At 41.1% G+C, this 17,024-nt stretch overlaps 1 protein-coding gene across 1 annotated transcript in view; it reads left to right on the top strand.

Moving 5' to 3' along the window:
- Positions 1 to 15,138: 15,138 nt before the first annotated feature.
- The window catches only part of LOC110149726 (adhesion G-protein coupled receptor F2), a 36,335-nt gene continuing 34,449 nt past the window's right edge, over positions 15,139 to 17,024 (top strand). Inside the window, exon 1 of the mRNA XM_070456331.1 lies at positions 15,139 to 15,305. Coding sequence (XP_070312432.1) covers positions 15,281 to 15,305 — 25 coding nt within the window. The 5' untranslated portion in view covers positions 15,139 to 15,280. The remainder of the gene's footprint in view (positions 15,306 to 17,024) is intronic.

Genomic DNA, 17,024 nt, shown 5'->3' with positions numbered 1-17,024 from the left:
ACAGTGCTAACAGGGAGATATAAAGGCATTAAAAGTTCTAGACTTGTATGATGTTTCTTGAACGTTTGTGAGTCTTTTATTTCAGTTGGAACTGTGAGATAATTCCTACCTCACAGTACTGGGAGAATTTGAAATGATTTATATGAAGTACCTTATGGAGTCTTTGCCATGGGGTAGAATTTTTAAAATGGGAGAGGTTAATTTACTCTTCTCAAAAACATCTTGCAGTGATGGAGATGATGTGAATTAGGCAGATGAAAAAGGCACAGTACATCCTCTCCCCTTGTTTTTGAATGCAGCGTCCCTTTCTTTGGAGGAAATGTTCCTTTCATTTGTCTCCTATTCAAAATGGATCTGAGAGTGCTTTGCCCAAATTGAAGTCTCTTATTGACTCAGAGATTGAGATTTTTAAACATTTGAAACAAAGAGGTAGTCTCAGCTTGGAAGCTCTCCACAGTTACATTTTTCTGTCATCTGGAAAAAGCTGATTTGAAAGAGCAAAGTAGAGTATAAAGATATGAGAATAGAATACAGGAGGATTTTAAAACTGAGTACAGTTTTCCCAAGCCTCAACTACCCATCCATTGCTTGGTTGCTTAAGTATAAACTTGAACATAAACTTTTTGGGTTTCTGAACTCGCAACTGGATGTTCTGGTAAATAAGAGAAAATACAGTCATGTGCCCTTATCCACAGCAGGTACATTCTAAGACCCCCAGAGGAAGCCTAGAGCCACAAGCAATATTGAACCTTATATTATTTCATGTTTTCTCCTATACACATGCACCTGTGATAAAATTTAGTTTATAAATGAGGCACAGTTAAGAGATTAACAACTAATAATGGAACAGTTACAAGAATATAATGAAAGTTACATGAGTATGGTTTCTCTCAAGATATTTTACAAATATAATGTCTTTTTCATTTTAACTAAGAACTTTACCACACATCATGGCTGGACCTAACTTTTGCAGCTTGAAGTGGAACAGCAAAACTAGCAGGAATTTGTTTTCTTCACAGTTGTGCGGATAGAAGATTGTTTTTTTTTTGCCATAGATCTTAGCAGCATCAGCAGATGATTTTTTTTTTTCTTGTTCTCAAGAGCTGTCATTGTTTTGCTTAAAGGAAGCACTGTTTGTCATTTCTGAATTGCCAGCATCACTACTCTTATGCTCTGGGGACATTATTAAATAAAGCAAAGAGTGAGTTAATGTAAGCGCTGCATCCCTGTGTCTCCTAAGTGACTAATGTCCAGACCAGGATGGTGCAGGATTTGTCATGCTATTCCGAACAACATGCACTTTAAAAGTTATGAATTATTTCTGGAAATTTTCATGGTTTTTGGACTGCAATTGACTGCAGGTCACTGAAAGTGCACACAGCAAAACCACAGGTAAGGCAGCACTACTGTCCAGAAGACTTGATGCCCACTTACTCTTGCTGAGCACATATATGACTCCAGACTTCGTGGAAATCCGAAAGGTCTGAGTCAGAAAAGGATTAAGACACTACTATGAAGAAATGTGGAAAATAAGTGTAGTAGGTCATTTTAAAATTTTTAGTTTGATAATTTTTGCTTTTTGTTGGGCTTTATAAACATGGGGTAAATTAAGCCTTGCAGGTGCAAATGATGGTAAGATTTTGGATGATAGAGCTTCAGTATTTGAAAGGACATTTACCTTGTCTAACACCTGTGCAGATGGTTGTCTGAAGGAAAAGTTTTCAAATTTAGCTCCATTTTAGGAAGTAAAAGCTGACAGCAGCTTAACTCAAATGGGTCTATTTGACTTTATTTGCTACTCAAGGTTTAAGAGACTAGGTGGTGGTGGAGTGTGAAAAGTTTTTTCTGAACCCTAACAATTATTGTTTTTATTTTTACCACTTACAACTTTATTGTGAATATGCTTACATAAAAGGAAAATAAATTTAGAAATAAATATCAGTATTTTTTGTATAGAGCTAATAATTTTTTTATCACAGGTGGTGTGGTTTTTCATTTTGCAGCTATTGGGTGGTGTTCTTTCCTATCAGTTTATAAGTGGTTTTTAATAGCTATATGTCAATTCCCAGAAAATTGTGTGAATACTGCTAGGAAAAGTAAAATTGTATTTTAAGTGCACTGAGTAACTTAGTTCTTTAATAAGGGAAATAACTTGTTAATATTTAATGTGTATTTTTAGAAATATTGCTAAATGTTAACAGGATGCAAATATAGTCTGACATGATAGAATAATATTTCACTCTTATCCTCTCCCTTGAAACTGACCAAAAACAATAAAAGAATGAAAAATCGACTTGATAGATTGAAAGAGACTTAAGGTAAAAACATCCTTCCCAAATAAACAACCACAACAATTTTATAGTAAAAATATCTCCCAAGTGCTTTGAGATTTGGAACAAAATAAAGACATGTCCATCAGATCATCTTAGATGTGAATCCTCTGTGGCCAAATGGCAGTGGCTGTGAAACTGAAAAGAAGCCAACCGCTGTAAGCCCTACTGACTGAAGGCAGGAGACCTAGGGGCTCCCAGAAAAGAACACGTTTGATGATGGAGTGTTTTAGAAACTACCACTATTTAGAAACTACTACTTTTAGAAACTAGATAACTGATAAAAGTACAGTTATCTCCTGCTGCTCTTCTCTGTGCTAGTCGGGCGGATTCAAAGGTGAGCAATCAGCCTATAAACCTCCAAGACGTGTTATTCTCTGTTCTGCAATTTTTAATGGAAAAGTATAAAGGTCCTTGAGAGTAGGCTATCCTGTATATTCAGGCTATAGGCAATATTCCGTCACAGAAGGTGCAAAGCCAACATGATTAAGCACAGGCAACAGTTCAAAGGTTAGAACTAGAGGGGTTTTTTACGCTCCAACCCCATGGACTGCAACACACCAGGCATCCCCTGGAGTTTGCTCATACTCCTGTCCATTGAGTCCAGTGTTTCCATCGAGCCATCTCATTCTCTGTCGACCCTTTCTCCTGACTACACTCTTTCCCAGCATCGGGGTCTTTTTCAATGAGTCAGCTCTCTGCATCAGGTGGCCAAAATATTGGAGCTTCAGCTTCAGCATCAGTCCTTCCAATGAATATTCAGGGTTGATTTCCTTTAGGATTGACTGGTTTGATCTTGCAGTCCAAGGGACTCTCAGGAGTCTTCAACACCACAGTTCAAAAGCAATTCAGTGCTCAGCCTTCTTCAAAGTCCAACTCTCACATCCATACATAGCTGGATGTGATATGGAAAAATCATAGCTTCGACTCTGTGAATCTTTGTCAGCAAAATAATGTCTCTGCTTTTTAATATGCTGTCTAGGTTTGCCAAAGCTTTTGTTCCAAGGAGACAGCGTCTCTTAATTTCATGGCTTCAGTCACTATCTGCAGTGATTTTGGAGTCCCAAGAAAATAAAGTCTGTCACTACTTCCACTTTTTCCCCTTTATTTGCTATGAAGTGATGGGATCAGATGCCATGGTCTTAGTTTCTTGAATGTTGGGTTTTAAGCCAGCTTTTTCACTCTCCTCTTTCACCTTCATCAAGAGGCTCTTTAGTTCCCCTTTGCTTTCTGCCATTAGGGTGGTGTCATCTGCATATCTGAGGTTATTGATACTTCTGGCAATCTTGATTCCAGTTTATGCTTCTTCATCCAGCCCAGCATTTCGCATGATGTACTCTGCATATAAGTTAAATAAGCAGGATGACAATATACAGCCTTGAAATACTCCTTTCCCAATTTGAAACCAATCTCTTGTTCCATATCCGGTTCTAACTGTTGCTTCTTGACCTGCATACAGGTTTCTCACGAGGCAGGTAAGGTGGCCTGGTATTCTCATTTCTTTAAGAATTTACCACAGTTTGTTGTGATCCACATAGTCAAAGGCTTTAGCATAGTCAATGAAGCAGATGTTTTTCTGGAATTCTCTTGCTTTTTCTATGATCCAGCGGATGTTGGCGGTTCAGTCTCTAGTTCCTCTGCTTTTTCTTAATCCAGCTTATACATCTGGAAGTTCTCGGTTCACATACTATTGAAACCTAGCTTGAGGGGTTTTGAGCATTACTTAGCTAGCTTGTGAAATGAGTGCAACCGTGTAGTAGTTTGAACATTCTTTGGGATTGGAATGAAAAGTGACCTTTTCCAGTTGTGTGGCCACTGCTGAGTTTTCCAAATTTGCTGGCATATTGAGTGTGGCACTTTAACAGCATCATTTTTTAGGATTTTAAATAGCTCAGCTGGAATTCCATCACCTGCACTAGCCTTGTTTGTAGTGATGCTTCCTAAGGCCCAGTTGACTTTGTACTCCAGGATGTCTGGCTCTAGGTGAGTGATCACACCATCATGGTTATCCAGGTTATTAAGATCTTTTTTGTATAGCTCTTCTGTGCATTCTTTCCACCTCTTATGTTACACTTTCACATATGAGGTTGTTTTCTCTTACACTTTTACATCTGAGGAAACAGGCTCAGAGAGGTTAAGCAACTTGGCCAAGGCATAGAAGTATAGAGCTAAAACTAGGCCAGCTAATTTTGAAGCCTGTGCTCTTGATTATATGCTTGCTCTACATAACGTGTGAAGAAAATTCTTTGTTACCTTTTATATTTCTCTGAGTATCAAATTTTCCTATCAGTAAGAGAGTTAGATAAAATAACTTACAAAGTTCATTTTTAGTGATCTCATATTCCTAGTTTAGACTTCTCCTTGTAACATGGTCTCAGGTAAGTTAAGATTTGGGGAAACATTCTTTGTTTCTATATATACATTTTTGTAAACTTAAATGATTTTCATGGCTTTTCAGCAAAGACATAGAAAACAAAAACTACAGTGCTTAGCTTCCCTACAGAGATTAAATGACCACTAGATGGCAGTCAAATAAAGCTCAGCTTCTCAAGGGCGCCTTGCTTAAAATCACAAATACAGCTAGAAGCTGTAAATATCATAGACTTCTCCAACTAACTGAATTCCCCCGGAACGGGGACACAGCCACTGCAGTCTCCTAGCCTGCTCTCCTCCTTGCTGAGTTCCACATGACGGACAACTGTAAAGAGTTGAGGCTTTGGAATCCTATCGATCTGACTTTGAAAACTGGCTCTAAAAAGCAGTAACCATGTGAACTTGGCAGGTCGCTCAAACCTTGTCACTTCCCTGATTCAAAAGGGATCTAGAGAAAAAAACAGTCATTGCTACAATTTAAAGCCTTTCTCTTGGGACTTCCCTGGTGGTCCAGTGGTTAAGAATTTGCTTTGCAATGCAGGGGATGTGGGTTCAATTAAGATCCCACACGCCACAGAGCAACTGAGTCTGGGTGCTGCAACAAAAAAAATCCCACATGCCATGACTAAGACCTGATGCAGTAAGTAGATAAGTAAATAGATATTTAAAAACATAAGGAAGGAGGGGATGTACGTATGCATATGGCTGGTTCATGTTGACACGTGGCAGAAACCAACACAATATTGTAAAGCAATTATCCTTCAATTAAAATAAATAAATTTAAAAAGTTTAAAAAAAATTTTAAACCTGTGAGGATATATGGTACAGCATAGGGCATATAGCCTATATTTTATAACTTTAGGTGGAGTATAATCTATACAAATATTGAATCACTATGTTGTACACCTGAAACTAATCAAATATTCTCAATAAAGAAGAAATACTTTCCCTGTGATCATTTACTCAGAGAAGAGCAAGGAAAAGGTCCCTGAGTGCACCATCCTTACATATACTGCTCTCAGAATAATCACATCCCAACAGCAGCAACAAAACCATCCTGGTCTGTTGGTCGTTCCTTTGACCCCAGGTGGCTGCAGTGTCCTCGGCCCTTCCTCAAAGCTGATTTGCCATTTCCTGCCCTCAGTTCTCTGGGAACTGCTCCATTTCTCCCTTTTTTCCCCTGCAGTGTGTACCTGTATCAACCAGATCACATCCTTCCATGTCACTTACGTCAATAACAAGCTCACACAATAGTGAGCTTATGCAGTGGGCTTCATAAATCTCTCTCATTTTGCCACCTGTCTTCTCCGCTAGGGTCTTGTACAATTCACATAGGGGTGGGGTCTGACACTAGAGCAGGTGGTCAGTGGGGAGTCCTTGGTGCCATAACCATGCCTGAAAAGACAAATCCAGACTCTGCTCGAATTCTAAGCAAAAAAAGACTTTTCTCTCCACAAGGGGGTTAAAATGTCCATCTTGTGATCGATGACATGGCTACAGGGTGAGCAAAGCAGAGAACCATGCTACTCCAGAAAGAATATGACCACCTGAGGGACTTGAAGCTGTGGGACATGCATTGTAGGAGGAGGGAATTGGAGATCACACAGCTCTTCCCACCAACCAGTCACACAACGGCGGGCTCCCTGCAGTGGACCTTCTGTGTGTACGCTTTGTGTGTGTGTGTGTGTGTGTGTGTGAGCTCAGTAGTGTCCAACTCTTTGTGATCCTACAGACTGTAGCCTGCCAGGCTCCTCTGTCCATGGGATTTTCCAGGCAAGAATACTGGAGTGGGTTTCCATTTCTTCCTCTAGGGGATCTTACCCACCCAGGGATCGAACCTGCGTCTCCTGAATTGGCAAGTGGATTCCTTACCACTGAGGGTCCAGGGAAGCCCCACAGTGCACTTTGGGGACAAGCAAAGCCTTCCACATGGGCTGGTATCAGCTGCGAAAGGCTCAGGGCTTATTTAGAGCAAGTAAAAACTAGTGATTATGATTCTTAATGGAAACAAAGGTCCCAGAGAATGAGAAAAACCGCCCTCTGAGGGCTTCAATAGCACAAAATTTAGTAAGAACTGTCTTCTTTTTCTTGTAAAATTAAGTTTTGTGAGCAAGTATCTACAGGCAAGGCAAAGGGCAAAGGAGAGGTTGCATTTGAATGTTCTTATTCACGACTGAGTAGTTCCTCCCCAACTCTTCCCTGTCACCCTGGTCTTAAACGAAGAGATAGGAGTTGAAATTTGGATTCTAATCTGGGCTTGCATTCTCCATCTCAAGGAACTTGAGTAGATGTCATCACATCTTTGGATCCATTTTTTAACAAAAAAATTAAGAACTTGAATTTTAAGAGCTGTTCTAATGTGTATTTAGTGTTATCCCTTCCTGTCCTTGGTGCTACGTACATGAACAGATGGTGGCTTCTCCCCTTTAGAGGGTTACTGTTGTCTAAGCTTGGAGAAGACTTCCACAGTCAATGGTGTCCACCTGCAAGGTCACCAACTCCTGTAAAGCAAGGAAATAGGTGTGTCTAGAGGTTTTCACCTGAGACAAAAACCCACAGGACCCCAGCAGAACAACAGCATCCCACTGAATAAGGGTGCTGGGGTCTGCATCTGGAAGTGAAATGGAATTGGAGTGACCAGTAAATATTAAGCCACACGTGTCGAAAGAAATATTCACATATTGAGGTATGGGGAAGTCATTCTGGCTCAGCCATGATTTGACTTGTATTTTAAGTAGAACAGCCTGTCACACGGCCTGTCAGACATGCATCATACATCAACTTTAACCACTCAAGAAGAGAATACATTGAAAAATCAAAATGGACTCACTGGTTCAGGCAAAATGGAGCTGCATGGCCATTGTGCATATGATTTCAGACACATTCCTGCATCACCGAGAACTTAAATTTTCTGAACTGTCTCAGACTCAAGGACACCACAAGCTATTCTCAAAAACAATGTCTGCTAGCCGCTGTCAGCTGCAAACTTGTGGCCTCAAGGTGAAGTGAAAGTGAAAGTCGCTCAGTCGTGTCTGACTCTTTACCACCTCATGGACTATACAGTCCATGGAATTGTCCAGGCCAGAATACTGGAGTGGGTAGCTGTTCCCTTCCCCAGTGGATCTTGCCAACCCAGGAATCAAACCGGGTCTCCTGCATTGCAGGCGGATTCTCTACCAATAGAGTCACCAGGCGATCCTCGTGATCTCAAGGTCTTCTCTTGAAACTATGCAACCATTCTGGACACCAACAACCCTTACTTAACAAGCACCTAGCTGGTTCCAATCCTAATTCTTGACAAACTATTTATATAACTTTGAGGGGTTTTTGTCTATGTATACCTCCTCTCCCCATCCCCACCTTTTTTGGAACACAATTCAAGTGAGACACAATTTAAGTGCTTCTAGAATCTGTCTCCTGGACTATAGTCTTCAGTTTGGTTCAAATAAAATTCTTTTCTATTCTTATTATAGATTGTTTATTAGTTATTTTTGTCAAAGACCAGAACACAGCTGAAAGGAGCAGTCCTTCAAAAAAAGAAAGCAAGGAAGTGGCGTGAGGTAAATAGATGCATACAATGAAAAGGAAACACTTTGCCCCTGGGAGACATTCAACATCACAGTCTGTTACAGCACTGAGACTCTTAGAATTAGCCAGCTGGCTAACTCTGGGATAGAGAATAACACTAGAAGAGCAGGATAACAAGGTCGCCTGCCAATCAAATTTGAGCCTAAAAGCCCATTTAGTGATTAAGATCGGAAATGAGAATATTGACTACTTAAATAATGGAGTTGAGGAAAGATGAGGGGTGGGCAAAGAAGAGGGCTTGTAAGTGAAAACTGGGAGGGTGGGTTTTAGAAATTTACAAGTAAGATTTCACGATGTCTGAGAATTCGGTGTATTTTCCTGTGTTAAACAATACTGGAACTGAGAATTCTTTCCTGTCCCAGTGTGAAATAACTCAGAAAACATGCAAAAATAGATTGAGACCTTGCTCTCCAGGAAATGTTAATTCCTGGAAGATAAGCTCTGGATTATGTAAAAGAGCTTATTATCAGTAGTAACCTCTTGCTCTTTGAGACTTGCCAAAGATCTTGGTCTTAAACACCTAGCCAAGCCATCGGACACAAACTGCCCAGCCCCTACCAGTTCCCCAGTGTTTTTAAAGACCTAACAACCCTTTCCATAGTCTCCCCTGACTTCTTCCTTTTGAAACTTATGAAGGCCATCACGGTGGTGTACTCTTTACTATGTATAAAAGGTGTAATGGACTTAGAGTTGCTTGATCAATGGATTTTTCTAGCGGTGTTTTGAGCAGTTGTCAAAAGTGAAATGTTGTTCTAAGCTATGAAACAAAAGTTTTATTGTAACGTGTCAGAAATGAGGCCACTTTTCCATACCAATTTACCTTTCGTGTATTGGGTTAGTTGTCAGGATTTCTATCTTTCCAAGAATCTTGGATCTAGTAATGCTTGAATTCTTTTCATTTTGAAAAATTCAAAAATCTCAGCTTTACTTCAAGTATCAGTCCTGTGACAACTCTTATCCCCCTTCCTTCTTCCCTCTCCTTCCACCCCCAGAAGGGAGAAGAAGGTGACCAGGGATTGATATGAATGTGAAGCCCTGTACTTTCAAGGATGGTTGAAGTAACTGTGGCTATCAAATGTATTCACAACCAAACACTTACTGTGTGTGCCCAGCTCTTGTTTTCCTGGAGGAGGAGGGAAAGACAGACAACTTCCAAATAAATAAATATGTAGATAATTATGCGACTTCCTAGGTGACACAGGTAAATAATCCACCTGCCAATCCAGGAGATGCAAGAGATGTGAGTTCAATCCCCGAGTCGGGAAGATGCCCTGGAGTAGGAAATGGCTACCCAGACCGGTATTCATGCCTGGAAAATTCCACGGACAGAGGAGCCTGGCAGGCTACAGTCTATGGGGTCACGAAGAACCTTTTACAACTGAGCACACAGCAAGCATGCATGCAGATAATTATACAGTGGAATAAATGAACCAAGAGAAAGAAGAAAGGTGCAACAATTTAAGATTAAGGATTGGTAGGTGGAAGGATGAAGGGACTTATTTGGAGAGAATGGTCAAAGAATTGGAGCACTTTTCTGTGCTCCAGAAGCTAACACAATATTATGTCAACTATACTCAAATAAAACAAAATAAAAAATCAGCTACAAAACAAAAATAATGGTGTTTCATTGCACTTAAAAACACATGGCTTATTTTCAAATATCTTTTGATACTGATTTCTAACCAATTCTACAATGATAAGAGAACAGACCCTGTATGATTTCAATACCTTTAGATCATGAAATTTTTGCACCTTGTTTTATGTCCCTGGATATTTTCCAGTGTCTCCTAGTTTACCATCTGGGAACTTGAAGAGAATTTGTATCCTACTGTTGTGTGAAAGTTGTGTAAATATTAATTGTGTTGAATTGGTTCATGATACTGTTCAGGTCAACTATATTCTTCTACTTTTTTGATATTCATTCTATTGGTTTTTGAGAGTTTGATATTGAAACTCCAACTAAAAATCTTCAGTTATTTAGTTAAAAAAGCATAAAATATAGTAGAACTATATGTAAATTTGTTCTGTGTTTTCCAAGTCTCTTGTAAATGCGTTAACATACTTTCAAAATTTTAAAACTAAAAAAGAAAGAAGAAAAAAGAATGGTGTTTCTATCAAGGGAGAAGTGGTCCCCTGAGTTGAGAGCTACCAAGAGAGCAAGCAGGAGAAGGCAATGGCAACCCACTCCAGTACTCTTGCCTGGAAAATCCCATGGACGGAGGAGTCTGCAGTTCATGGGGTCGTGGAGAGTTGGACACGACTGAGCGACTTCACTTTCACTTTTCACTTTCATGCATTGGAGAAGGCAATGGAACCCACTCCAGTGCTCTTGCCTGGAGAATCCCAGGGACGGGGGAGCCTGGTGGGCTGCCGTCTATGGGGTCGCACAGAGTCAGACATGACTGAAGTGACTTAGCAGCAGCGGCAGCGAGAGAGAAAGCAAGAAGAGAGCAGAGAGTTAACATGTAGGCTCACGAAGGTGGAGGGCAAGCACTGATGGCCTGAGTACGGCTGGCTGCAGTGGCCTGAAGGAGACCTGAGTGTGAGGAAGGAGACACAGTCAGTGTGGAAAGTTCTCAGGAGAAGCTTGGCTAAGAAGGAAGTGGTGGGGCGGAGTGAGTAGGAGAACAGGAAACTAGTTTCTGTTTTTTTAGGAAAGAAGAGACTTGTTATATGTGAAGGTTAATGGGATGATCCATCACAGAGGGAGAGCTTGATGAGGCAGGAAATAGGAAATCTAACAGAATGTCGCCCTGGAGGAGAGCTGAAGAGACAGGAAAGAGCTCCTGGGAAGAGACAAGTGTTGACAGGGAGACAGGAGCTTCCTCTAACATGACAGGAGGGCAGGAAGAGCAGCTGGGGCTGTGTGAAGGTGGGCTTGTGGGTTTGCAGGTGAGAGGCGGATGGAGTCTCATCTCTTAGTTTTATTTTCTCTGTAAAAATGTGAGATGAGGTTGGGACGCGAGGACTGGGGGGAAGTTACCTCCATGGTTTGAAGAGAACAAATATATATCATTAAGTTTCAGGAGGAATCATAGAAAAATTGATCAATCTATGGAGGGGCTGTGGAATTCTGCCTACATTACTTTAAAGTGATAAATACATTTTGTATTTTACCAATTCTAAGATGCACTTCTGAAATTGAAATACCCTCTGGTATTATTCCATGGTTTCCTGGCACTGATTCAGAGTTTAGTTACCTGTGTTGTTTCTGAGCTGTCCATAAAATAACCGCATCTTTCAATCAATAGCATCTTAGAGTCAGTGAAATATGCTAATTTCATTCCTGCCAGGTTCAGCTGCTTGCATGCAGAAGTTTAGGGTTTCAAAAACAAGACAATAGTTGTCAGTCACAAAGACACCTATTTGAGTCCACTCAGGGAATAATATAATTGCAATGTGACTGTAAGCACTGTCTTCTGAGGGGATCAGCTCTTGATTACCGGAAGTACTTCATCAGAAGTTCGGTCTAGGAGGCCAATCACAAGGATCTTTCGCCAGGTTAAGACTCTCATAAAATTCTCTTGTAAGCTAAACTATCCTGAGATGACAGTTCAGAATTCCTTCACCAAGGTGTCCAATATGAGATTCTCAAGAGCTGTGTCCTAAATGGAGGCATGGTTATTGAAGGAAGGGTCCAGAGAGCATATGTCTCCATCCTTCAAATATTTATTAATTATCTACTAATGTATGCCAAGCAGTCTGTTAGTTTGGGGGTGGGGGATAAAAATAATTAAAATCTAGGTCTCTGATCTAACGGAGCTCACAGTCTTCCATAAGAGATAGTTAAGTATCGAAGAGTTGTTACCAGAGGTGTTTATTCATCCAATCACTTGTATAACACACATTTATCAAGCTCTTACAAGACACCAGCCACTGTTCTATGTGCTGAAAATACAGCAGTGATAAAATTGGACAGGTTCCTGCCTCCATGGTGTTTAATTTCTAGAGGGGGAAGAAAACCAACCAATAATATTTCAATAAGCGTGATAATTTGCACTGGTGATATGTATGAAGAAAATACATGGAATATCATAGAAAATGACTGGGGCGCTACTTTGGAGAGGGTACTAGAGTTATCAGTCGAGCTACTCTGACTACATATAATGGAAAATCTTATGATCACATCAAACCTAGGAGCACTAATTATTTATCAAAAAGTCCAGAAGTTATCAATCCCAGGGTGGGTTCAGTAAGTTAGCGGTATCGTTAAGGACCAAGACTTTTTCAATCTTTCTGTTTCCCCATCTTCAATATATTGACATTTTCCTTGCGGTTGCAAGATGACTGCTATAGCTGCAGATGTTACATCCTCTTACAGCTGCCAAAGCCAGAAGGGAGAAAAGGATTGATGAAAAGGGGCAAGATAAAATTTTTCCCCCAGTGTAGCTCCCTCATTTTATCAGGAGAAAGCCTTCCTAGAGGTCCCTTATCCCCCAGCAGACTTCCCACTAAACCTCATTGAATACAAATGGCCATCCATCTACATCTAATTCAGTGATCAGTAAGAGGACTTGTATTGTCACCACTGGTTCAAAATAATGATGAGTCACCAAGTCTAGATTTTTTGGCAAGAAAGAAGACAGAATGACCTTAGCTAGGTAAATAATGGCTACCAAATCAGAGGATGCCTCTCTGAAATGACATTTGAGCCGAAACCTAAATGATGAAGTGGTGCCAATCTTGCGTACCACATATCTCGGTGGTGCAGAGGGGGACCTGGGCCAGGTTAATTGGTGGTGGATGGTCCAAAAGCTGAGTAGACACTTGAGGATAGGAATGAGTCACTAGGTGAAGCTCTGGGTGGAGATGGGTGGGGGCCTTTCAGCTGGCAGAAGAGGCAATGGAAAGGAAAAGGAATGTGACCCAGTTTGTAAGCAAGAACAAAACCAACAAGACAGGTTAGGTTGCCACCCTGGTAAAGATGATTTCAGATGGGAAGATTCCGATCCCAACAGTACAAAAGTCGTGATAACGTAATTGCATGCAAAAGGGGGGCACCCAGTTTCACTTCAAACTGTGGAGGAGACTTCTTCAAGAAACAGACAGTGGGTTTGGAGTTTCGGAGACTTGGACAACATGATGAAAAGCTTCAACCAGTGAGCCATGTATGAGTCAGGGAGCAACTGGTGATGAGATTGAAGCCCTGCTGTCGAGCTCTGCTTTATTTAACTCAGGCCAAGGCGTGCCTTTTCCAAAGATGAGAGTCTCTGGTACAAATAAATGAACTGGTTTTCTCCTGTGGGCAGTGTGAGGTTGGGCTTGGATGATCCCCAAGAACACCTGTATCTTTTATATTCTGTGTCTCTAGTAGATACCCAAGAAAAGTTAACCCAGCTTATGAGCTATGAGCCTCAGTTTCTCCTGTTGCCACAACTTTGCCATCACTAGAAACTGGAGGTGCCCTTCCAAGCCTGCAGGCTGCATCAAGCGGCCCTGGACCAGCCTTCATCAACCCATCCTTGCTTTGGTCTTACTCATTTTCCACGTTTATGTTTCTCTTATTGATTGATTGATTAAGTGTGCTGGGTCTTAGTTGCGGTGCTTACTTGCTTTCTCTAGTTGTGGCGAGCAGGTGCTACTCTCTAGTTGTGATGCGCTGGCTTCTCATTGCAGTGGCTTCTCTGGTCGTTTAGCACAGCTCTAGGGCACTCGGGTTCAGCAGGTGTGGCACACAGCCTTAGTTGCTCCAAGGTATGTGGGATCTAGTTCCCCAGTGAGGGATCGAACCCCTGTCCCCTGCATTGGCAAGTGGATTCTTAGTCACTGGATGACCAGGGAAGTCTCACATCTATGTTTCTTTTTTTCCAAACAAGACGGTGAGCTCTGAGAGGTCAGTAGTGAAATTTACATAATTTACATATATCCACTAATATAAGGGACGCTTGAGTGTATAGTACATATACAATGAGAATATTGGATTCTTCCATCTGCTGGTGGAACTTGAGTGGATTTCAGCCCCAAAGGGGATTCTCAGATTTCTTTCCCTAGAAGATCCAGAGCAAAAGAAGATCCAGGAAGCAAAATGAGGATGGAGGGATCTCTGGGATTAAAAATGAGGGCCTCTTTCTGTATTACAAGAACCCTTTAATCCAGGTTTTGAAAAACACCACAGCTGATAAATGTGAGTGTGGTTTTTGAAACATGGACTTGCCGAGAGCTAGAAAGTCCATGAATGCTAAAAATTTGGAAAAGATTTGTGAGGGTTTCAAAGTTAGAATGACGTATAACTGTCCATGTCATCTTCCAAGAGCCTTGGTCCTTGTATCTATCAGTAGAGGGTAAGTTATGCTGAAGTAACAAATAGCCCACAAATTTTAGCAACTAGAAATAATCCTCACTTTTGCTCATGCTCATCACAGGTGAGCAGGCCCCAAACTTGTTATTCAGGAAGTCAGGATGGAGTGGCTACTATTTTGAATTGCTGCTCTCCATGGCAGAACAACTTGCATGACCCCATCCAACTACAAGGAGGTTGGGAATGGCAGTGTCACCTTGTACCTGAACTAGGGACCTCCAGAGACAATTAGAGAACCAAACAACCATAATCTTCATAACCAGAAAGCCAGCCAAAGACAGAGTTCCAAGCACAGACGCTTGTGCTTCCCGTATCCCATTTTCAGGCTTAGGCAAATGCCTGAGGATGTTAGTAGCTGTGACCAAGTACCACGAAACTTGTGCCATCTCTAGAGTCATGGATCCTTTGCCAGAAAGAGAAGCCTTGGCCTTTTGTGAGAGTCTGCATGTGCTCACCTAGTGTATGACTCATCCATTCTCCGGCACACTGCCCCTCCCACGGCAGAGGCTACTCCCAAGCAGGACTTGCCTGTCAGGCTGCAGGGCATATGGGGCTGGCTGCCTGTGTCAGGCAGAGCCCAGCCTGACGGCGTCAGCCAGGGGCGCCACCATTCAGGGCTAGATTGACTGCTCAGAGATACAGGAGCCCAGCTTGTTGGTTTGCTGTGAGATATGGCAAAGGGAAGTCATTGATGCCTGCGTCTCCTGCTGCCGGGGGTAGGTCAAATTTGCCAGTGACAAATTCGCCAGTGTCGTTGGCTAGCCACAGTGAGTAGCCCCATGACTTTCTCAGTCCAAGGCCTTCCTTTGGAGAATTTCAGAGATGAGTAGCCAGTGAAGCTGTGTAGTGTGGGCTTTCATTAATAACGTATACAGGGAGTTAGTCTTAATCAGGAATTTGGTAACCTAGGGGCACTTGGCATAATTCAATAAGAGCACTAATCTGGTAGGAAAATATTTTTGTTTTTGTCTATTACTCTCTGCTTCTCTGATCCCATGCAAATAGAGCCCAGGAAACTAGAATCTTTAAAGAAATTTTTCTTTGATGACTTGACAGTGATTAAGTACAGATACAGAAGCTAATCAACTTTTTAAAAAATCATGATTTTCCCTCAGCACACTTTGTAATGTTTTGTCTATAATTTTGGCTTATTATCAAGTCATCACCAGCCTTAAAGTCTCCTTGAATACAGAGGAATTTTTTACACCCTCACACACAAAAATTCTGCACTTCTAACAACTCACCTATGGCATTAAGAATTCCTGATCCTGAATGCTGTTTTCCTGAGATCAGACTTTCTCAGGAGGAATACAAAGCTTGGGTAGATTTCTCTTGACTTGTGCTGGTCTTTGCATGGTGCGTTGAGGAGAGGTGGTAGACACCCAAACATCTCCATGTCCATTGCTTTTCATGTTCTTCCTTAAAATATTGTTGAAATTGGTGCTTAATTTGATTCTTTCCTTTTTCTGAAGGATTCTTTGTATTTGTTGAGTGTGAATTTTGAAAGTTTAGTTCTGCTTAAAAACTTTTTTCCCTTTGAATTTTGACAAAATGAGTTTTCCCCTCTAAAGTAAACTTGCCTATTAAAGAATGAGGCTTGACTGGGCCTCACATTATTTGGGTTTATTAAATTTTCTCCTAGAAAATTCATTCATATTTTTACAGTTTGGAAAAATCAGTTTATTTGTAGCTCACAGGAATGATTTCAAGTACATTTCTGGGCAAATGTATAGCTTTAAAAACTGCAAAACTGGGACTTCCCTGGTGATCCAGTGGTTAAAACTTTGCCTTCCACTGCAGGGGGTGAAGGTTATCCTTGGTCAGGGAACTAAGATCCCACATGCCTGAGGCCAAAAAACCAAAACATAAAACAGAAGCAATATTGTAACAAATTCAATAAAGACAAAAAAAAAAAAAAAAACCAAACTGCAAAACTTAAAAGACAGCAAAAACTATTTTCTGTCTTTAGAGCTATCTTAAGATCATAAAGACCTAAACGCCTTTCCAACAGTATTTGCATGATATAGAGTTACTGCGTCATTGTCTTTTTGTAAAATAAATGATATTTTGTAAAAGAAACCAAGGCTTTCATTCAAATATGAGGTGATCAGGGGACAGTTCCAAGCCTGGTGACCACTTGATCTTTCTAAAATTGGACATGGGTGCAGAGGCACACAGGTTGGGAGTAGAAGTGGTTTGCCTGGGTCCAGCCAATAATGGGATGTAGTATCCATAGACAATCATATTTCTAAATATGTCTGAAAAGAATAATAGAACTAACTTGGATTCAGTCTACCTTGTATTATCAGGTTTTGGTGATTCTAAACCACATCAGTGATATGATTACAACACTTGTCACCTCGGGGACACACCATTCCCCTCCCTCTCCTCCTCCCCACACCTCCCCTTTCAGATGGAGCCTGGCTTGTGCAAGG

The sequence above is a fragment of the Odocoileus virginianus genome, chromosome 27 (genome assembly GCF_023699985.2).
Source record: "Odocoileus virginianus isolate 20LAN1187 ecotype Illinois chromosome 27, Ovbor_1.2, whole genome shotgun sequence".
Lineage (NCBI taxonomy): Eukaryota > Metazoa > Chordata > Mammalia > Artiodactyla > Cervidae > Odocoileus > Odocoileus virginianus.
The sequence above is the reverse complement of the archived record's forward strand: the minus strand, read 5'-3'. Positions and strand labels throughout refer to the sequence as shown.